Source organism: Akebia trifoliata, chromosome 2 (genome assembly GCF_017979445.1).
Source record: "Akebia trifoliata isolate Shusen 1 chromosome 2, ASM1797944v1, whole genome shotgun sequence".
Taxonomy (NCBI): domain Eukaryota; kingdom Viridiplantae; phylum Streptophyta; class Magnoliopsida; order Ranunculales; family Lardizabalaceae; genus Akebia; species Akebia trifoliata.
In genome coordinates this window covers 17,784,931-17,809,280 of record NC_141376.1, presented here as the reverse complement: position 1 = coordinate 17,809,280, position 24,350 = coordinate 17,784,931, and the positions used below count along the sequence as shown (strand labels likewise).

Sequence of the window (24,350 nt, the reverse complement as noted above, 5' to 3'; positions counted from 1 at the left end):
ATCTCATCAAAAGTGTGTTGATATCGACTTTCACGTATCTCAAATCCATGTTTTCTTCTCTTGCCACTTTACAACCTTAAAGTTGCACATCCTTTTCTAATTGGGGCTGTCATTTGCCTTTGTTGCAATGGAAAAAACTCCTAATTTTTGAAACCATACAAACCCATAACCACCTGTATTATTTACATGATTGTGCTGCCAGTGCAAATTACAGTACCATTAATGGACCCTAATCCAGGTTTTTGATCTTTTACGGAGCTATTCGCTATAACTTGATCATATGCAACAAAAACCAATTACAACCCTAGTTAGAAGGAACATGTACGTCGAAGAATTTAGACAAAATTGAATCGCGTAACAAAGAACAAGATTCATTCAACAACAACAAAGTCTCATCCCAAAGGTTTGGGGAATCCTGATCCCCCATTCCACTCTGTCTAAAGCCAAATCTTCTATGATTGAGAGAGTTGGTTTTTTTTTTTTTTTGGAAGGTAAATTGGGTCTTAAGCAGCCCCCCACCGACAAGATTAATAGAAAAACTAACAAGGATACAAGATCCACCCATTACAACCTTAAATGGATATATATAGCCCTTCTCTTGCCCTGTAACAGGAGATTACAAAGAAAAGGAGAAAACAGATTTCTATGATTGACAGAGTTGATATCTGCTTTCACTATTCACATTTGTTTAGGTCCTCCTCTCACCCTTTGGGGACCTTTTTAACTCGAATATTTTGGGGTAATTTGATTATGACGATGATAATGATTATGACAAGCTATAATTTACATACTTTGACATTTATTGGGCATGATTGAAAGTTATGAATATGTGCTTAGTAGTATTTTGCCGAAACCAGAAATCTGTTTGTTTCTATTTGCAACTCTTACGGTACATCTTGAACTTGGGCATCACTGTTATTAAAGTTAATGCGAGGCTTCCCCATACTGAAATTGAGAACCCTGGCATTCATGTTATACTTGATCTCCCCATCATATAACAGCTTCCGAATGTAATGCTCGATGTCTGAACCGATCAAACGTAATGTATATTCTGTCAATGGAGCACCCTGATTGCATACAACATATTTAATTGTGTCAGATGTGCTAAAGATGAGCAAAACATGAACTATATAAGATCTATAAGCTAGATAATGATGATTCAAATTGATTCCGACTTTAGGTTAACATTTGAAAAGGAAATCAAATACAACTTAACTATTTTATTTAATCTTTGGGTAATGCTTTTCAATGATTAATCTTTGGTGTCATGCCAATGCGTCAACTCAAATTGTCATAGATGTATGTGCGCACATCACTGGTAAAAGAGAGAACAAAGTACAGTAAGTCAAATCCAAGGTTTATTTTTCAAAACATTTGTATTTAAATCGTTAATCTTCCCAACACAAATTAAGGTTAGAAATCGTGTTAAACAATTAAGATCCCTAGATACAACGAACTGATCAATTCTACAGCTGTTTACAAGTTCAATTTGTGGAATTTAAGATTCATCCACAAACACTATTACTTTCAAGTACCTTGAGACAAACATATTCGTAGAACATAGATTATGAATTCAAAAATTCAAAATAATTTTGGAAAAAAGTCCATTTTTGTTTAAAATATCTAACTCTCTTACGTACCCAGATCCTGGAAAGATTACTTCATCACATTGGTTTTTATGCAAAGCTATTAAAGCTTTCCAGTTGATGCTTGTATTAAGGATCTTAGTCGACAATGCCCATGTTAACAGAACTACGATTCTAGAATCCATCAGCCTCTATGCTCCAAACATAAGGATCCTTGTTCATAGGGGATGGAGAGTTTCTATGGGGTCCAACAAATAAATGAAGCCAATTCTCCCATGCCTCTCTTCCAACTTTCTCCTAAAATAAAGCATGTTTTTTTTTTTCTTGGAAGAGTCTGATTTTGAACACCGTCGTCCAGTTTCTTCCACCACTTAAATATTCCATAATTCATTTTCTTCTTCAGTTTTTTTCATCCTACATTCCTACTTTGACTTAATAGAGTAATAATAGATCATGAAGCATTGCAATAAGGTGGCATGACGGGAAGTTGTGAATTTAGTCCTACATCAACTAAGTAGATGTCTAAAGCCTGAGCTACAAGGGTAAGCTTGACAATATCTTGTAAGACCCATTTTTAAGCCATGCAGGGTACAATCTAAAGAGCACAATATCCTAAAAGTGTAGGCCAGGGGCACTGCAATTACAACGATTTCCTTTTGTTTTCTATATATATTTATAAACTAAACTGTTAGGTTCTTGTAATGAGAATCAATCAAATTATTAAGGAATTCTTTTATTGACTACTCTGCTTCATAGTGTCAATACAAATCTTGGTGGTTTACTTCAAAAAGAATTTAGCCAAAAAAACTCAATAATCTTAAAGAGACAAAAAATATCAAGTCCCTTTAGTCTTAATATTGTCTTAAACTTGTGGGATACCCATTTATCAAATAATATTGTTAGGGAAGTTCACAAACTTCCTTGTCTGATAGAAGCACTTTTGAAGTATAGAAGTTTGTGTGAAGATGAGTAGAGTGACCCTAGAAGCAATTCTGGGAATTTTTGTCATTTAACTGAAAAATGGGGATATCTTCTCATCCCAAAATCCAAAACTATTAGTCATTTACAGTTCTAGGTTTCATGGCCACTTTTTCGCTTTTTAACTTTTGTGGGAATCCGGAAACCAAGTCCCTAGCAAACATGATTTTGACTCCTAAATATACTTCTGATGGTCTAGAGAAGCGCTTCCAGAAGTTTGTGCTGTTTGATGAAATTAACTAAAGAAGCAGGTTCTGTGTTCTAGATTTATATATCCTGGAATTTTTGTCTTTAGGGGTATTTTAATCCCAAGATCCAATATTTTTTAGTCCATCTAAATTACTACAAAATTTATGGCCCTTTTTGGCTTCTGACATTTGTGAGTATATGAAAGCCAAGTGCCCATCAAACATGGTTTTGATGCCAAACTACGATAACGTTAATTTGAAAGACTATACAAATAACAAAAATTAAATTACCTCGTAGTGATCGACAAGCTCCTGAAAGTAAGCATAAACTTTATTACACTTTTCGGGTGTCCACAAGAACTCATTAGTAGGATCAAGGATAAGGGTGAGCTTATCCATTTGGGTTTGATCGAAGGCGTGAGTTACGGGGTCGATGTAGGCTGCATAGATTCTCACATGGCGAGTAACACTGCTAAGCCATTGTCCTCCGTATTCTCTACTCATGTTCTTGCTCTTCACATTATATTGTTGTGATGGTTGCTTCACATTTACTTCCTCTTGTTGTTGTTGTGGTGCATTTACTTGTGATTGTTGTACTTCTGCTTGTTGAGCTGATATGAAGCATACCCTTTTACTTCTCTGTCCTCTATTCCCTCCAACCCAACCCAACATTGAGAAACTTGTTGAAGCCATAAAGGTGGAGGTGGAAGCCATGGAAGTTTGATTTTTTTATTTTTTGTTTCTTTTTTTCCCTTTTAAATATTGATTTCTTTGTGAAGGATAGTTGTGAGCATTGTTGATGTATTTTGGAAAATTTTCAAGAGCCAAGCCAAGCCTTTCATTCCCTTATATTTATGGATAAGGCTACTTTTATTTTGGCCTATCAATCCCTCAAAATAATAATAATAAATAAATAAATAAATAATCGACTAGGGGAGAGAGTGATGGAGAAAACACATAAAATGTCACCCTCAACCACAATTGAATTGTTAATGTGATACTTATATAAACAAGATGTTTGTAAATATTATCTCTAATTATGATTGATATAGTTTTCCATCGATCAGGGATAGCTGTTTGATTGATGGGCCTTTAATCTTCTGGATGATCTTAACCATATAATAAATATCGCCAATCTTATATGGCACATCCAAAGGGCTGCCCTAGCTGGATAACCATGTATAGATTTTAATTTGATTAAATCGGATTAGGGTTGTCAATGGATCGGATCAGACTCAAAATCCAATTTCAATAATTATTGGTTGGAGCCAAGGGTTTGGATTTCAATAAACCCCCATCAAGCAAGAATCCAAGTTGATAACTTATAAAGTCAGTTTTGGATCAATCATCTACCAAATCGATATGGGTCTGATCTGATAATATGTTTGATATAACAAATTAAGGATTTATATACTTAAATTTCAACGTGACATTAGATCCTGATCGTTAGATCGAACACGATCTAATAGTTGAGATGAATTGGGTGACTGTTGCTCCTTAAGTTGGCTGTCGAATGCTTCTCATATATATATATATAGGGTAGCATTCAATAGACAATCTTAGGTGGTCAATGCTAGGAGACAATACTTGTCCTATATGGTTTAAAAGTTTCGAATTGGACTAATTTTTTTTTATAGTAGATCATCCTCACAAAAAATCAATCCAATCTGAAACTTCTAACCCTTCAAAAGTGGTTTACAAAGTTGAAGAGTTGTGGACCATCTATTTTTATTGTTAATTTGTACTTTTGATGGGGTTAGAAGTTTCAGATTGGGCTAATTTTTTGTGAGGATGATCTCCCCATCATAGAGATCATCTTCACAAAAAAATCTGCCTAATCTGAAATTTTTAAGTCATATGAGACAAAGTTTGACTCTCAACAATGTCTACAGAACACTACTCATATATATGCTTTTATTAAATCTGGTCAGAATGGGACCGATCCCAAAATTTTGATTTTTAAATTCAATCAGATCGGGTCAAAATAATTTCTTACCAGATTGGTTCTAATCGGATACGAAAAAAGGCAACTCACCCCAAAGCTTATACATTTTCACTTCAATATAAAATCCTCGAAAAATACATGTTTGAATTCTTTATGAACTTGGACTAGAGATACAACTTAGCTTCTACCATCATATCATCAGATTATACTTCAATTGAAATAGAAGATTGAGTAATTTATGATTATAAGCATAGGTTTAAAACTTGAAAACTTGACTTGACTCCACTCGAATGTCCACCAAGTCAAGTCTAAAAACCTGTGATTCAACTTGGATGTATCAAATAAAAGTATATAAACTTTTTAAATAAATAATCATTTTTATTTTCTGATCTTCACAAAAGTATTTGCACTTTGAACAAAAACTTTGGGAGAGGTAAATCCGTTAGCAGCCCTTCTCATGGCTGATCTCGAACCATTTTAATAAAAGGCGAATTGATATACTTCTCCATCGATTTGGGCTATTTTATTTATTTTTGATAACCAAGTATCCCTACAGACAACGGACTAGGCCCGTATCTGAGCTTTGCGCAATCAATAAATCATGGTCTTATCCAAGGACTAGTTCCGGTGCACGTACAATGCTAGAACATCACATGTACTAGGTAAGTGAGGGTGCGCCCTTGCGGGTGGCCCCTGAGGAATTAATGCTCATACTGGGTATCGAACTCATGAACTACGGGCATTAACCGCTTATCGGTCCGAAATTGCGATTGAGCCAACCCCTTAGGGTTGATCTGGGCTTTTTGATCGATGAGTAATCTTCTGGATGATCTTAACCATCTAATAAATATCATCTTATCGATTGAATTTCAAGGTCTGGTGCATCAAAAGGATTGCCTATGGTTGTATATCTATAACTCAGATTTGGGCTGTCGGTGGATTCAATCGACCCGAAGTCCAAATAGATATCTATGGATCCGGATCAAAGATTAGGGTTTCAAGAAGGACCCGATCTATTACGATCTGATTTGATAATTTATCCTATAATTTTGGATCAACAATCACATAATCTGACAATGGAACAATCTGATAATGTGATTGGAATATCTAAAGGATGTATACTTATATTTTACTTAGACATATGCATACTTATTAAAATGAATCGCTTTGGATTAGGACCAATCCAAAAATATTGATTTTTTTGGATCGTAATCAAAATTCAAAACAATACAATCATAATGGATTGGGTCCAAATTTAAAATGATGGACTCGATCAGATATAATCAAATACATTTCTTATTCCATGGAGACGAATCCAATCCAAATCAGCAACCTAACTCAGCCCAAAAGTAGTAGACTCATATTGTGGAATAGAAGACAAGTAATTTACTATCATGAGCATGATTTTAAATTTTGTCCGAGACCAAGACAACTTGTCCGATACGTCTCAGTATCATCCACACAAGACAGATAGACAAGTCAAACATATTGGACAAGATTTAAAATCACAGTCCATTTTTCTCATTGTAAAACGAGACGACTCAAACATATCGAAATACTCGGCCAAGATTACTTAGTCTCGTTCATGGAAGAGACAAGACGCTAGACTAAGTTTTAAAACCATGATCATGAGCATAATTTTAGAACTCATAAGGCTGACTCGACTCAAATATCCATCAAGTCAAGTATATAAATTCAAAAAACTTGAGTCAACTAGATCAGTCAAATAAAAATATATTAAATTTATTTTTAAAATAAGTAAAAAATAACTAACAATAATTATTTTTTTACAAAAATATTATGTATAGTCGAATAATTTCCGTTGAATTAATAAACATATGTTACATTTTCTTAACTAAGATTTTAATTTTAAATTACAAAAAGGCATTTACAGTAGAAATTACAAAAATAGTCTTTAATTATGTTATCTTCAAAATCATTGTAGAGAGATAAAAATTCATTTTCATCTGAACCATTCATTCACATTATCACACACATCTCAAGGTAAACACATGGCACAGTTTAAGGGTGGAAATATATGTAATTAGGGAAGAATCCCAATTTAAAAGGATTCTTCCATTTTAGATAATTATCTTATTTGATAGAGTTAAAATGACATTTTCAATTTAATTAGAATTGAGATTTTTCTATTTAGAGGGTACTAAGGCCATTATAAAAGAGAAGAAGAAAATGGAGAGGAAAATAGGAGGAAAAGAGGAGGGGAGATCATGTAAAATATTTAGAATATAGTGGAACAGTTCTTCTAGCTCATGGATATAAGCACAACGTGCCGAACCACATAAAAAATCATGTGTGTTCTTTATCAACGTGTCGAATCATGTAAAAAAATCATGAGTTCTTTATTTTATTTTTTATGTTTTTCCATTATTTGTATAATTTATTTGGATACGATCTTTGATAGAATTACAAATTTCGAAACTTATCGCAAAAAAGACCTCTATAATTGATGTAATCCATGTGAATGAATCAAGAACACTCACGAAAAACACAATGGTGAGATTCAGATCAAGAAACCATGATTAAGAATCTAGATTTTGTATTATGTGTTGGGAGCTGTCATTTAGATTTCCAATCTGATCTCGCGGAGAAATGGTGTATAATCACGTGGTCAAGAGGGCATTTGGTCCAGGAAAGGCGCAGGTAGTGACTATGTGTAGGCATGGTGGAAATGAGATGTGCAATAGCGCTAGTTATTGTGCATGTGCAGGTAGGGTCTAAGGTTCCACATGTGTGAAAGAGAGACGTATGCAAAAAAATAGGGTAGGATACGAGGTTGCATATGCGCAGGATACTTGTTGAGGAGGCTAATGTAGAATCGTGTTTTGTTGGGATGAGAAAAAAAGATCAGGGTTACTCTTGGTGAGTTTAGGATAATAATGGTTTTTTTTTTTTTTTTTTTCAGATGAAGCACTAATGAAAAGTTGTGGTTATGCACATGAAATGTTCGACAAAAAAAAAAGTTTATTAGACTCATCTCCTCATCCTGGCCTTAGGATAAAGAAATAGAATTCATGGTGGATTGTATCGTACATTGGAGAGATAGAAAGGTGAAGGAAGTATCACATCGGCTGTGATATTACAAGCTATTTTATATTATGTTCAAGCTTTTCAAAAGATAAAGGTTTAGTTGCCTTGCATGCACATCGTTTTTTATGTGCATTGAATGCATCTTGTTAATAAAAGGTAATGGCTGATGCAATAAAACTGAACAGTAACATAAAAAGTGATAAGTGGGAATTGGGTTAAAATTAGTCGCTTCGCCTCTACATCATAATTGATGTATAGGATCCCTTCCCCTTGATTGAAAGAAAAATAATTTACTATTATTATTATTATTATTTTTGATTGGCGGGGGGGGGGAATGCCTTAGGTGCACACCAATTCTGTTTTCCATTGGGGCTTCTCATTGTGACGAAATCAAAATGGTATAAAAAGTAAAGGGTTGACATTAAATTTGATGTTCATTGGGACCCAATTGAGTTAGTGGGACTTATTGGTTGATCCATGACTCAATCGAGTTATGAGGGTTTGATTCAACCCGATTTGTAATTTTGTGACTTGATCGAGTTGAATAGAATAAATTGGGGTTAATCCAATTGAACTCGATAAGCCGAATTACTTACTTGTTGACTCAATTGAGTCAACCAATATTTTGTGCCGAGCTATTTAATTTTTCAGTGACTTAATCACGTTGAGCCAATTTTTGATTGTTGGGTCAACTTGATAAATAAGGTTGGAAGCTAATCTCATGCCCAATTTGACCATGTCTAGGAACTCTGTTGAGTTAAGAGGTTCAGTTCATAAAGTAATTTCTGATCTATCGTGGTATACTTGGGAGTTCAGTTTAAGTCCTGACTCTAAGAGCTACTGCTTAATTTCTACTTAGGGGCTCAGCCTAAGTATAATCTGGAACTTGGATTCAGGGTTACATATAAACGTATTTTTAATCAGATTTTAAGAAGAACTATTTTCTTTGAGGTTTTAAATAAGGTATAAAAAACGTTTTTGGTTTCTTTTCAATTTTATAAAGAAGAATGATTATATTATATGAACCTGTGTTAATAAAATAATTTTTCAATAAATCATATTGACCTCTTATTGTTCAACTTTTTCAGGTCGATTCAACGAACCAAACTTTGCTTTTGAAAGAAAATATGGCAAAAGATACAGTTAAGGTCAGTTCAACAAACTTAACCGAACTCATCGATTCAACGAATCGAAAAAGGCAAAAGAAAATGTACGGTCAGTTCAACGAATTAAAAAAGAAAATAAAAATCAATTTAACAAATTGAGTTACATTATTCAGTTCAACAAATCAAAAAGGTAAAGGTTAAGGTTAGTTCAATGAATCGATCCTTGCTCTCGAGGAAAAGCAAGGCAAAAAAGTTTAAGGTTTAATCTCAATTCTATTATTTATCTATGTCTTGGATCATTTTGGTATCCAAACCTGATCTATGACTTCGATTGATTCTTGTATTATTTATCTAAGTATTAGATCATTCTGAGATCTAAACCTGATTTGGGATTTCAATCGATTTTTTATATTATTTATCAAAGTCTTGGATTATTCTAGGATCTAAGTCTGATTTAGGACTTTAGTTAATTATTGTATTATTTATCAAAGTCTTAGATTGTTTTAAGATCGAAGTTTGATTTGAAACTTTGGTCAGTTCTTCTATTATTTATTTAAATTTTGATCATTTTAGGATCCAAGCCTGATCTAGGACTTTGCTCAGTTTTTTTTTTTTTTTTTTTTTCAAAATCTTGGATCATTCTAGGATTTAAATCCGACATAACACGTGGGTTGGTTCTTCTATCATTTGTCAAAGTCTTTGCTCATTAAGGGAGTCAAGTTCGATTTGTAAGATATTCAATTTTATTATTTGAGATGGTGCTCACTTTGGTTGGAAGGATTTCTCGAAGGCGGAGGATATCGATACATCAATTTCTACCTTCAAGTGGGAGCTATTGTGGAGGGATAAAAATTCACTCTCATTTGGACTATTTATTTGCATCATCAACAAATATCTCAGGGTAGACACATGACAAAGTTTGGGTGAAATTTTATGAAATTAGGAAATAATTCCAATTTAAAAGAATTCTTTTCTTTTAGATAATTATTTTATTTGACAGTGGTAAAAATGACATTTTCAATTTTATTAAAATTATGATTAAATTTTTTCTATTTAAAGGGGACTAAGGTCATTGTAAAAGAGAAGAAAGAAAAGGGGAGGGAGAAAGGAGATCATGTAACAAATTCAGAATATAGTGGAACGGCTCTCCAAACCCGTGGATATATGCACAACGTGCCAAATCACATGAACAATCGTGTGTTCTCTATTTTCTATGTTTTTCTATTATTTGTATGATTTATTTGAGTGTGATCTTGATTGAATTGCAGATTTCAAGGCTTGTCACAAAATCGACCTCTACAATCACCTTATTTAATATTTTAAATTACAAAAGTACATTTATAATGTTAATTTTTTAAAATAATTATAAAATATCTGATAGAACTGTTATTGACACCCTAATTTTTACTTATTACACCTCAATTTCTTAAATCATTTATTATACTTCAAATAAAGATTAAAACACACTTTTCAAATATTACTAAGGTTTGGCTCAAATTATATTTTGAACATTAAAGAACATCGTTATACTCGTTCAAACAATTTCAATCATCATTTAAAATTATGATTAGGCTTATATATGAATTCATTGCTTATATAAAAATAAATAAAAATTGATTAGGCTTATATAAAATCCTAAACCCATAAAATAAAGAGAGAGAGAGAGAGAGAGAGAGAGAGAGAGAGAGAGAGAGAGCACTTCTATTGGCACCCCAACTTTTACTTACTTTCAATAATTCACTAATTTTTTTTATTTTTTTAATTGGAGTGTAATAAGTAAAATTTGGGTTGCCAATAGTATATCTCAATATTTTAATCATGCCTCAATCATAATTTTGTTTTTTTTTAAGTACATGTATATTTGCATATGCCACCAACTAGTCAATGTTAATGAAATAATAGTGACACCTTTCCATTATAGTGGTGATTTGAAACCTTGGCCAAACAGTTCCATGTAGTGGAAAGGAGATCTGCTGTTTTAAAGGTTACGTACTAAGCTAATGAACAAATGGTAAGTCGCCACGTATATTACAAAAAAAAAAAAAAAAAAGACAAAAATGATTGGTCGGCGAAGAGAAAATTTCTGAGCGGTTAGAGTGCTTCGATTTTACCTATTTTCTCAATAAACGTTTCGGCCTTCCGTTGGTTCATCAGATTAGCCATTAAAATTCAAAATGTAGTGGGTCCCACCTTCACTTTTCCAACCGTGATTCTCTACAAACCTTTTTAAGAGTCCTTTTAACTGTCATCATTCTGCTTTTTTATTTCCTCCTCTCTGGAAAACGTTTTTGCTGCCAATTTTCCCTCTTTTGGAGCACTTTGTTATTTTGTCAACCCAAATTTTATCTTTTGCTGTCTTTCTATTTCTATTTTTTCTGGTAAGATGGATCTCTCTACCTGATTCAATTCTTCTTTCTTGATTTTAAATTCAATGTCTTTTTAAAAAAAAATTGATTATTGTTGAGCTGAGATGAAAATGATGGTTCGAATCTAACAATTTTGGTTTATAGTCTGCTTATTGTTTGAAATTTCTGGAATTTAAGTTGAATTATGGTTGAATTTGTTGATATTTTTTACTTTAATTATTAGAACTTGGAAGTTAGAACCTAGGGTTTGATTGTTCTTGGTTAGGGTATGAAGAATTTAGTGAGTAAATGCCTTTAATTTGCAGTCTGAAGAATGTTGGTGTTCATGAACTTGCTTTTGAGAATCTTTTGTGCTCAAGGAATAAAAAATTGACAAGTATGCTCAAATAGATAGCTTGACTATCACACCGAAAATTCAACTTGATGTCCCTAAAAACCTCAAAGAGAGAGCTTAATTGGTTGACTCTTTATACGCAACCATAAGGTCAAGATTTTGGGGTTTAATCTGATAAACAAAATAGATCTAGTGCACAATTAGCTCGAATCATTCATTTAATCTGATATGCCTTTGTTTCTCTTATCTAGTCACCTTATAGGCTGCCTTTGTCACTGCTCTACTATTACAGGATCCTAATTTCTAGACACACACTTTAGGAGATGTGTATTTCTGGATCTTATATCCAGAGTTTCCAACATGGTTGCAGAGATTTTAAGCAGGAAAACAGGAAATCAATGCCCCTCCAACACTTAATCAAGCTTTAACATTGTGAATTGCAAACATAATCTAGACAATTATTGATGAACTTTGGAACCAATATTGAAAACCCAAAACTTCTGGAGAGTGGTAGAAGGAACATTCACTTAGGTCATTTTTTGTATAGGTATAAACAATTTATTAATGATTCAATACAAGTATACAAGGTGCACTAGGAGGTTGAGATGACATACTTGAAAAGAAAGGAAACAATTCTACAAAACAAACAGGGAAAGAGAAGGAAAAAAAAAAGCAATTAGACGTTAAGAGGCACATGAACTAGGGTCTCCCATCTGAATTTAGTCCTAAAAAAATACCCTTTAAATGAATGTGCCACCTCATTGAGGTGTAAAGATCTTTGTGTTGTAGGTTGGGATCAAAACCCAACTTTCACATTTAAAAACCTTTAATGTTGGTGACAAGATCTTCTACTCAGCTTCCACACCTCAAAAACCTTGTTATTACTTTCATTCCAGATACCCTAGAGCATGGGGAAAAGGAGAAGCTTCAATATCATACGGACTTTTGTTCGGAAAACCATAGTATGTCACTCGCTAACCAGATCCATAATTGGCTGAGGCATTATCTAACCATCCTGAACTATTCAAAGAAAACCTTTTAAACATCACTAGGAAAACAACAATATAGGAAAATATGATTAACTAATTACTATTTGTTTTACACATACAACAAATATTAGTTGAAGGCCAAATATGAGAGATAAAACGAACAATTGTAAATATTTTGCTAAAGATGATTGTCCAACAAAAAAGGAAACTCTGGAAGGGTTTTTTGAACCCCAAAGAAAAGAAGTTGGGAAAGAATGGTTACTGAATTGAACAGACCTTTCCTATCCTTCACCTGTACTCTCGTCTCCATCAAGGGGTTGATGAGAAGTTCATCATGCCTTGATATCAAAGAATGGAACATAAAAAAACAGAATTACAAGAATGCAAAACAGCAACAACCTGCCTCCTACTACATCTTGTAACTATTCATATATTCCCATATGAAAATAAGATCTTCAAATAAGAAACCCTAATTTCTTTAAACCCATTACCAAACAAAAGGCCAATAATACCAAGGGTAACTTCCTGTTCACTAGATCCTTACTATCTAAAACCCACTTTTTGCACTCCTTCCGTATGCCCCCAATTGTTTTTTTTTTTTTCAAAGATAAATAAATCGTAAATGTTTTAAACATTTTGAATGTTTTGATATCTTAAATTATTTTGGTTGAACAAAAGAACAACATGAGACAAGGTTTTGAACCATTGGTATATCAAAGTAAAGTTAGCAAGAAAGAGATGTATCATGTCGGTGTGGAATCTTCTTGGATCTTGCTCCCTCTTATATTAGTTTTGAAATTTAAAATCTTATGTTTTTTAAATTACGAGCATTAAAACAAAATTTCAATAATTAGAGTCTTTTATGGGCAAACCTCAAACTCAATAATATTTATAGTTTCTCCCCTAAAGTTGAAACAACTCTTTCCAGACCTTATTTTTTTTCAAATTAATTACAAATTGTCCCTTTAAAAAGCATTTATTTTTAAATGACAATACTACCCCCATTTGCAAGGATTGAGTATAAAATATAAGAGGATAATTATATTGCCTAATGATGTTGGGCACTAAACATCTAATGTCATTCAAATATTATTTAATTTTAAAAGATGAAAATACCCCTTATTTACATTAAGTTGAGATTCACTTTCTTCATATAAAATACTAAGGATAGTTATAGTGTCCAGCGGTATTGTACACACAAAAAATATATATCACCATGAAGATTGTGGCATCTTTTTTTTGCAATCAAGGTCTAAGGTAGTACAAACAAAAATACAAAACTAACAATATTTTCTTGACATTTTTGAACAATATACTTTTGTAAAAAAATAGTTCTTAAGGTGAAAAAGTTAGATTAGATGATACATAACCTTGTTGCTTCCTTTTTTATTGTTTTAGAGCTTGATGGTTAAGAAAAAATGATAAAGAAAAGAAAGCAAAGGGACCTACGGAGATTTTTAGGTTTATAATATATAAATAACACAATTTTAATGTTCTGATTGAAAATAAGAGGCAATTTAATCTCTTAAAATTACTAATATTTTAATGATGTTGGACAGTTTGTGTCCAACACCATTGGATATTATAATTTTTCATTTATAACTTATATTCAATCGTTTTAAAATAAAGGGTAATCTTTTTTCATTTAAAATAAATGATTTTGTCCGATGAGAATTTTTAATAAAGTTGAAAAAAAAAAACTAAGGTCTTGCAAGAGTTGTTTTGACTATTAGGGGACTAGAAATGTTATGAAGCTTGGTTAGTGACCTACCATTTTCTTATATTAATCAATTGAGTAAATTATAGGAGTACTCTACATTATATACTTACAATACAAACACCAACAACACTATACATACACCAACACTCTCTCTCAAGTTGGAGCATACATGACAAACATGCCCCAACTTGATAGAAACTTCATGAAGAGTAGTAAGCGCAATTGCTTTGGTGAAGATATCCGCAAGTTGTTGAGAAGAAAAGACATGTTGAAGGATTATGGAGTTATTAGAAACTTTCTCTCTAACAAAGTGCACTTCTTCTTCAATATGCTTAGTCCTCTCATAAAAGACTGAATCAAATGCAATTTTTTGAGCTACTTCATTATCACAAAAAAGATGTAAGGAACCGTTAATAGGAAACCCTAACTTAGAAATGAAGGAATGAAGACATAAAATCTCACATGCTCCATAAACTATGGCTCGATACTTTGCCTCAACACTTCAGTGAGCTACAATAGGATGTTTCTTTACTTTTCCATGAAACCAGTTTCCTCCAAGAAATGTACAATATCCTGTAGTAGAACGGCAATTTGTGGCTGCTCCTGCCCAATCAACATTAGTATATCCAGATATATCAAGATGGCCGTGAGAAAGGTACATAAGTCCACAACTGGGACTAGACTTGGTTTACTGAATAATGCGATGGACAGCAACAAGGTGAGAGGCATGAGGAACATGCATGAACTGACTCACCAGGTTAACACAATGTGATGTTTGGTCAAGTGATAGTAAGATAAATAAGAGACCCACAAGTCGTTGGTATTCTTGAGGATCAGAAAAAAAATCACCATCATTTTCATGAAGCGAGTGCTTAGAATCCATGGGAGATGAAGAGGATTTGTGCCCAAGTATACCAGTATCACTAAGGAGATCAATGGCATATTTACTTTGAGAAAGAAATATTCATTTCCTTGAGCGAGCCACCTCAAATCCAAGAAAATACTTCAAACTTCCCAAATCTTTGACCTCAAACATGCAACCAAGCTCATCCTTCACATGAGAGATTAAGTAAGAATCATTCTCAGTAAGAATAATAACGTCTACATAGACCAATAAAATAGTACATCCAATCTCACAGCACGAGGCGACTGCTTCAAATCATATGTAGATCTCGAAGACGACAAACCTTTCCAAGAAACTCCCTCTAAAGCAAGAAGCCAGTAGGAGGATCCATATAGACCTACTATGTGAGATGCTCAAGACAGAATGCATTCTTCATATCTAACTGATATATAAACTGATCTTGATTAGCAACAAGAGAAATAAGAACACGAATAGATGTCAATTTGGCCACAAGAGCAAATATGGCATCATAGTCTAGACCATAAGACTGAGTAAAATTCCGAGCAACTAGATGAGCCTTGTATCGAGCAACAGTGTCATCCGAGTTGTGTTTCACAACAAATACCCAATGTTAATTAATAATGTGCTTCCCTGATGAAAGAGAGATTATGTCCCATGTATGATTACGTTGCAAAGCATTCATTTCTTCCCCTATCGCAATTTTCCACTTAAGATGAATAAGAGCAATAGAGATAGAAAGAGGGAAGGACACAATATCAACAATAGAGAGAAAATCTTTGTAAGGTGGAGATATAGCCTGGTAACACATATACTAAGTAATAGGGTAAGGAGTGGAAACACACTTACAAACTCCTTTGCGGATAATAATAGGCAAATCAATATCAAAAGAATTAGCAAAAGAAAAATTCGTATGAGATAAATCGAGAGGCATAGCTAAAGGATTGAGATTACCAGTTGGAGCTACCAGTGAAGAGGATGAAGATTGTTATAGGATAGAGGAGGAAGGCTCACGTTATTGCAAAGAAGGGTAAGAAGAAATCACTGGAATAGATAAAGAGAGTAAGAGATAGGAAAATTGATGCGGAACTATCAGAAGAAAAATAGGGAACTTGTTAAAAAAAATTGATATCCATTAAAGTGAAGAAACTTCTCGATTGAGGATCAAAGCATCTATATCTCGTAGACACCCCAAAATAGCCAACAAAAATACTACGGATCGTGGTATCATTCAATTTTTGCTTACTAGGACGATGATCTTGAACAAAGTAGATACAACCAAAACCCCGAGGCTCAATGGAAAAGAGGGAAAAGAGGGGATCCTGAGGACGAATAGAGGGAAAAGGAGTACGATTAATTAAGAAACATGCAATAAGCAATGCCATAGACCAATATGACTTCGGCATGTGCATACCTTGTAACAAAGAACGGGTCACACCAATAAGATGCCTATTCTCTTACGTTCGGCAACACCATTTTGTTGTGGGGTGTATAGACATGAAAACTGATGTACCATACCATGTTGTTCAAGATAGTGAAAAAATGTATAGGAAGTGTATTCACCACCATCATTGGAACGCAGAGATTTAAGAAGAACACTATACTGAGTATGCACCATAGCATGAAATTCTTGAAATTTAGAAAGAACCTCATCTTTAGACTTCAAGAGATAAACCCATTTAGTTCGAGTACAAGCATCGATAAAAATAACAAAGTATCGAAATTCATCAATAGATGTAACTGGAGAAAGACCCCATACGAATTAATTCAAAAGGAAAATGACATCAATGCATGCGAGATGGATAAACATTCCTAGTATGTTTTGAAAGTTCACATACATTGAAACTTAATAGATTTGCAAACTTGTCTAAAAAATGGAATCATAGAACATAATGTCTTAAAAACCACATGCCCAAGGTTGGCATGCCACAAAAACAAGGTATGTCGAGTAGCTACAATAGGAAATGAAAATATAGAGCCAAAAATAGGAGTAGATCCATCATGAACAATAATAGCAACGACTTTAGCAGTGACATGAAACACTGATGGAGCATCCAAGTAGTACAGTCCCCCTCACTCAACACCTCTACCAACAATCCTCCTTGAATTGAGCTCTTGAAAAACACAATGAGAGTGGTAAAAGATAACACAATAATTTAGTCATTTTGTGATGTTACTAACCGACAAAAGTTAGGAGGAAATATTAGGAACATATAACATATGGGAAAAAGAAAGGGGAAGATACTGGGATGGTTCCTACTTCCAGAATAGAAGTAAAAGAATCATCAGCTAAGTGAAATTGAGCTGATGTGGAAAGAGAATAAATCATAAGGAACTTGTCACACTCATCCATCATATGGTTAGTGACACCTAAATTGATGACCCACCGAAAAGATGATGATGAAGTAGAGGCAACAAACGCAGAGCTAGTATTAATGCCTAAGGGAGCTAAAGATGGTGATGGTCTAGAAATATCAAAAGAAGAAGCCTGAGATCGCAACTCTGATAGAATTATCTCAACTATCTGAGCCATCAATTGCCTATCGAGTCTAAGGGAACATCTGTAGAAACAGACTTAGAGTTTAAGACTATGGAAACAACCGTATGAGCTGCAGAACGCGCAAGCTGACCACCTGGATATCCATGGAGACGATAGCAGTAATCACGAACATGGCCATCTATTCCTCAATAGGAGCAAAGGATAGAAGATCGGCTTTAACCACGTTCACGAACTCTACGGCCCCTATCATTCCATCTGCCAAGACCTACAAAAGGAGGGCAAACGGATGAAACAAATGTAGCACACTCCTGAGGGACACCTGTAGAAGGGTGGACAAAAGTCATAACAACACGACGACGCTCCTCACTAAACACAGTAGCATATAATAATCTGAGAGAAGGAAGAGACGTCACAAGAATCTGAGTCCGATGTTGTTCAAATTCAAATCGAAGACCGACCAACCAACAATCATAAATCTAGTGTCTCCCAGTGCATATGGCAATAATCTTCGCTAACTCTGACGACAATTCAAATAGTGGTTCATAGTGACTCAACTCCTCCCATCTCCGTTTAAGAGCTAAAAAATAATCACTAATCAAGCTCTTATCTTGTTGGAAGTGAGAAATCTCTAAAAAACAACTGATAAATGCGAGCATCATTCTTCGTGAGAGAGTGAATCTAGGTAAAAGCTTCCCAAATCTCGTGAATAGTCTCGTAAAAATATATTTTGTTGCAAATTGAGGTTTCATGGAATTTCCTAGAAGAATTCAATTATCTGCCTCCCATCTATCAGCATCAATAGATCTAAGAAGAGGTTTAGGAGTAGTCTCTTCAAGATACCCTAGCTTCGATCGACCCCCAATGTACAACTTGACCACTCGAGACCAAGTCAAGAAATTATCACCATTAAACTTAAGGATGGTGATAGAATGAACAAGGGAGTCAGAAAGAGAAGAAGGGGCAAGGCTTTTGGACTCCATTTGATATATAAAAAAAAGGTCTAAAAAAAAAAGAAAAACAGGTTTGGGTAAAAGAAACTCCCAAGAAATATCACCCAACACCTAGAAATATTTCCAAAACTCAAGAAAAGAAGAAATCAGACCTACTAAATACCAATAACAAGTTTGATTAGATGCAAATTGAACCAAATATGATCAAACAAGAGAGCTAAGTCAACTTGTTCAAGAACAGTGCCACTGAACTGTTGAGTGTTGTGTTATCCGCCTCCGCTCCCAAGTATCATGTGCTCACGTATCATGCCTTCGTTTGACCCATGACCCTCTTATATTCATAGTTGCACCTTCTCCAACAAATCAGTTTTTTGGAGTAGTTGGTTGGTTATTAGAGCATTGGTTCGTGTAGGTCACAGGTTCGAATCTTTCCACCCTTACGGGTGAGGGGGAGTGTTGAGTGTATATTTTCCTCTACTCTCGGGTGAGTCATACCCTAGTTAAGCCCCGTAACCCTCTTATATTCATAGTTCTCACCTTCCCCATTAGATCGGTCTTTTGGAGTAGTTGGTTGGTTAACATGGTATTAGAGCGCTGGTTCGTATAGGTCACGGGTTCGAATCTTTCCCATCCTTATGGGTGAGGGGGAGTGTTGAGTGTATATTTTCCTCTACTCTAGGGTGAGTCATACCCCAGTTAAGCCCTGTGACCCTCTTATATGCATAGTTCTCCCGTTCAATAGATCGGTCTCTTGGAGTGTTGTTGGTTGCTTAACATGAACCGTCATAAAACAAAGAAAAGAGGGTTTAAAAACCATATAGATTTAAAAAAACAAGCAAATGGAGGCTACGGATTGCCTCTACTAGAAAAAAATACCAACCCTTCAAGTGGAGATGTCAATCGAAACAGTGGATCATCATCAGATTAACGATTTACGGATTTCGAGCAAACTGCTCTTCAATCGTTAAATTCAAGAAAAAATCCATAAAACAGCAGAAAATCCTACAAATGAGGCTTCCATGATAAAGAGAAGACCAAAAGCTCTTGAAAAATGGATTTTGGAAGCATTTGGGGATGAACTAGGGATGAGGTCATGCTGATGTCATCAGAAAAATGCAGATTTTGCTCTGGTTTGGCTTTGATACCAACTTGAATTGTAAGGAAGCTTGGTTTGAGATGCCATCTCTACCATAATTCTTATATTAGTCAAATTAGTAAGTTACAAGAGTACCCTATGCTATTGAAAACAGTACACCTTATTGAAAAACTGAAACATTTATAGAATGAATAATGCATAAATGACCTCAAGTACACCTCATATCTCACTTTCCTGAGATGGAAGTTTGTAGGAACCATAGATGCTTTTCATCGAGATATGAGTGAAAAAGCATCTATGGTTCTTACACACTTCCACGTCAGGACAGTGAGATATGAGGTATAATCTTGAGATCACTCTAGCACAACTCTTATATAATTCCCAGTGGATATATGATTTAATCTAAGTTTCTTAGTATGCTAGTTTAATCATTATGTCCTAAGTACTTGAATGTAGTACTGCTTTGCTTTTTGTTGTTGTTAAAAACTAAAAATGGAAAGCATAGAAAGATACGTGAGAATTAGTAACGGGTATCATTTAAGCGCGTGTTTTATATATTTTTGTGCTCTTAAGGGTAGTTCCCATGTTGTCTAATGTGGGTTTTCATCTTTTGCAATACAAACAATATGTCTGAGATGAACAGAATTTGTATCATAACATTGTCTCAATGGCCTGACACTATAATTATAAAGGATTTCTTGAGGGTCGATAGAACAAAAGGCCTGTGATCTTTCAATGTGTTATTTATACTTCTATCTTTCTTTCATGAAGTTAACATGAATTATTTGATGATAAGGATCATTTTCATGTGTAATTTTGTTTGTTAGACTAATAGATACCTGCGACATATAATAGATTGTTGTGGAACATCATTTCCAAACTCCATATAGTTTCTATTTTAATTTAATACCTTATTGGAGTGGTTTATTTATTTATGTTTTATCAATTCCTAAAGCTTAAAAAATGTTTATATCATTTCCATGAAAAATATAGGATTTCCACCCTATACATATTTATATATATCCACTTCTAGAGTTGTGCCTTATTTGAAATCATTGATCAAGTTTTGTAAACCAAAGAGTGCTCATGCACAAAAGAGGAAGGTAGATTGAATCGTTAGAACTCAAAGGTTCTGTGAAGATAATTTCTTATGACTGAGATATTAGAGATAATAAAAATATTCTTAAAGATTCAGACCAATGTAAACTAATGTTATAAGAATGTAGCTTTTTTTCCTTCTATATTTACTCTTAAGCTTTCAATTCTGCCTGCACTACATCTACATATACACCACAATGTATCATTTCTTGATTCTTTGAACCTTGGTCCTCCTATTTAGTCATCTATTCTATTCTACGAATTATTTTAAATTATTCTGATTGAAATAAGGCTAACCCATCTGTTATCATTCAGGTTTCCTCTCTTGATTGACTCTTAATGAAGCTTATCTTTTGTGCATGAGAAATACAAAACCCAATTTGCAATCTATTGACTTTTGATACCATCAGTACACTCTGTAGAGCCAATGTTGAGAAAATCATGCAGCTATACCATCATCCATACTCGTTGGATAGTCAGAAGGTCAGACTTGCATTGGAAGAGAAAGGCATTGATTATACTTCAAACCACGTGAATCCTCTCACAGGCAAGAACATGGATTCCTCGTTCTTCCGCATGAACACGGCTGCAAAACTTCCCGTTTTTCAAAATGGTTCTCACATTCTATTCGATACCATCGATATAATCCAGTAAGTCTCATCTGTAACCGACCATTCAATTTTCTTTCCTAACGAAGAAGGGTAAAATCTTAAAAAGTGGCATACAATTTTACAGGTACATAGAAAGAGTCACAATAGTCTCTTCAGGTCTTGAAAGTGATACCACTAATAGTAGAGAAATTAAAGAATGGATGCAAAAGATTCAAGGATGGAATCCCAAGATATTCACTCTCTCCCACATCCCTGAAAAACATCGACTCTTCGTTTCCAAATTCAGAAGGCGGGTTGTGATTGCTCGGATGACCGACTCCCCGGATTTAGCAAGTGTATACCACTCGAAGCTGAAAAATGAATATGAGACTGAAGAGAAGTTGAAAAACCCCGATGTTTTGAAACAAAGTGTGGAACATCTAGTCAGAATTCTGGATGAGGTGGAGATGCAACTGAGTGAGACAACCTATTTGGCTGGAGAAGAGTTCACAATGGCAGATGTCATGTTAATTCCCTTGCTGGCACGTATAGCTCTATTGGATCTTGAAGATGAGTACATTGGTGGGAGGCCCAAAATTGGTGAGTATTGGAAATTGGTTAAGCAAAGGCCTAGTTATAAAGTGGTTATTGGGAAGTATTTCTCAGGGTGGAGAAAATATAGAACACTGTTAAAGACTTGGTGTTTTGTTCGTATCAGAAGCATGCTCGGGAGATATTAAGATTGAAGGATGGAATGGTGAAGGGAAGGAAAGGTAAATGCAAAGTGGAAATATTTACGTTCTTTGATGTATATTAAGGATGGTGATTCTACCATAAAGTTGGATGGATCGCTTAGTCTTTGGATATATAAGTTTTGTATGTAACAGAATTCGTTACTACTTGATGGTTTCTTTTTTACTCAATTATGTTCTTTGTCAGGTAGAATAAGAAACAAGATGTGCCATGTAAGATGATTCTAGCTGTGTATTTATTTTTTTTACCTTTTTTTTTTTCCTCCTTATTTGAGCTTCTTGAGCTTGTCCTTCATATTCACAGTATTAATGGGTTAATTCCTCCATGATTTGCAAGGAAAAATTGTCTTTCAAATTGAGAACTTAATGTCTTTTGGACTATTATATAAGTTCATGTTCTCTGGTGTATTTGGTTGCAATGAGAACTTTACTGTCATAGCGCCATCGCCAATGCAAGGCAAATCAAGTTTCTATGAAAGAAGGATCAGGTAAGGTGTCCCGTTCCTATAGAATTGGAGTGGTGTCTACATGGCGCGTCTACAAATTTAATTTCAAGTATTAAAAAACAAAAACAAAAATTCACAATTTATGGTATGAATTGCAAGGATGTGTCGAACGTTTGAAGTTCATGGGGCTCAATGTGTCTTGCACTTCATACTAGTTGCGGGACGTGACACTTGTATATATTGTCTTTGTTATATATATTAGAATGCAATAATGGATAAAATCACATGGAAACACTCCTTTTAGATGAAGACTACTAATCGTAACCTATATATCCTTCTCAGGTCAAGTAAGAAAATAACTGCTCATGGTTCCAAGTTTTGTTTCGTTGGTGCAATGTCTTGTTCAAAACTTTTCACTCTAGAGTGAATGGAATGGGTTTCTCGATTGAGCAGAGACATACTTTGAGATGGAGATTGTCTAAAAAATTTCTATCATTTTCTAACCAACTCCATTTTTTCTTATGCTATATCATTTTTCAATCATCAATCTGTTTGCTAGCATTTTTTCTCCTTTTCTACTAATGGAAAATTAGATCTTGGATGAGCTTATAATCTTTGTTTTTTAATTTACATTATTGTATTTCTTAGTCCATAGGCCTGGGAATTTACATAGGCATTTTAATTTTCATACCTCTCTTCTTGTCTTATGTATCATGAAGAATTCTTAGAATTCTCACCAATATCTTATTATCGCATTATTTTCTCTCAGTTTATCCCATTTACATAAGAGCATTGTCCAGAGTGTTCATGAACATAGTTCAATATTTTGTTGCTATTTTGAAATATTTCAACGAAGCATTCTAGTTTCACCCGACCGAAACATTGCTTCAAAATGACACACTTTTGATACATTCTAGGCCACATCGACTACCCCGTTGATCCAAATGACAATTCAGCCCTCTTGTATCTGGTCTAGATTGGATTTGAAAAAAAAAAATCCTCAAGAAAAAGTATTTTTTGGAGTCAATTCTTAAATTTAAAAATGGACGGCTATTGAACTCTTAGATTTAAAATTTAAATCCACCAATGAAAAAATCTCTTTTTTCAATTCTGTTTTTTGGGGGAGTTAATTGAATTTCATGCTCTACATACATGTAGCACTCGATGATGTAGTTGGGTACCATGTTGACATATGATCCATGGAGATGGATGGTCCTTCAGTTCATATAACCCCATCTCATACATATATATATATATGGGGGCGGTCCATGGGACATATGTAAAAACAATGGTTTTTCAAAATATGGTTTAGAGGTTTTGGATTGAGCTGATTTTTTGTGAGGATGGTCACTATGATGAGAAGATCATCCTCACAAAAAATCAGCTCAATCTGAAACTTCTAAATCCATCAAAAGTGATTTACAAATTATTGGTAAAAATTGACAAAAAATCGATGGTCCACATTCTAAATCACTTTTAATGGGGTTAGAAGTTTCAGATTGGCCTGATTTTTTTTTTTTTTCGGATGATCTTCCCATCATAGAGATCATCTTCACAACAAATCAGCTCAATCTGAAACTTCTAACCCATATTTTGCAAATTTATTAATGTTACATTATTTTTACAAATGTTTTTTCATATGTACCTTGATCCATTCATATATATATGGGGGCGGTTCAAGGGCCATATGTAAAAACATATGAAAAAACAATGGTTTTTCAAAATATGGGTTAGAGGTTTTGGATTGAGCTGATTTTTTGCGAGGATGGTCACTATGATGAAAAGATCATCCTCAC

General features: G+C 34.2%; 2 protein-coding genes across 2 annotated transcripts; one reads left to right on the top strand and one right to left on the bottom strand.

Moving 5' to 3' along the window:
• Positions 1-564: 564 nt before the first annotated feature.
• NDHM (subunit NDH-M of NAD(P)H:plastoquinone dehydrogenase complex) lies at positions 565-3,565 on the bottom strand. The gene is made up of 2 exons (XM_086431914.1): positions 3,044-3,565; positions 565-1,067 (listed from the first exon to the last, which is right to left on the bottom strand). The coding sequence occupies exons 1-2, from the start codon at positions 3,464-3,466 to the stop codon at positions 885-887; spliced, it is 606 nt and encodes a 201-aa protein (XP_086288040.1). The 5' UTR covers positions 3,467-3,565; the 3' UTR covers positions 565-884.
• A 7,511-nt stretch (positions 3,566-11,076) lies between these two features.
• On the top strand, positions 11,077-22,282 carry LOC147409840 (Glutathione S-transferase family protein). Its single transcript, XM_086431913.1, has 3 exons — positions 11,077-11,229; positions 21,082-21,416; positions 21,502-22,282. Exons 2-3 carry the CDS (start codon positions 21,208-21,210, stop codon positions 22,094-22,096), a joined length of 804 nt encoding a protein of 267 aa, XP_086288039.1. The 5' UTR covers positions 11,077-11,229; positions 21,082-21,207; the 3' UTR covers positions 22,097-22,282.
• The last annotated feature ends 2,068 nt before the right edge of the window (positions 22,283-24,350 follow it).

Coding starts and splice junctions, on each gene's coding strand:
- LOC147409840 (XM_086431913.1), top strand. CDS start 21,208: ATGCAGCTATACCATCATCCATACTCGTTGGATAGTCAGAAGGTCAGA. Junction 21,417..21,501: donor GATACCATCGATATAATCCA/GTAAGTCTCATC, acceptor ACAATTTTACAG/GTACATAGAAAGAGTCACAA.
- NDHM (XM_086431914.1), bottom strand. CDS start 3,466: ATGGCTTCCACCTCCACCTTTATGGCTTCAACAAGTTTCTCAATGTTG. Junction 1,068..3,043: donor AGCTTGTCGATCACTACGAG/GTAATTTAATTT, acceptor GTATGCAATCAG/GGTGCTCCATTGACAGAATA.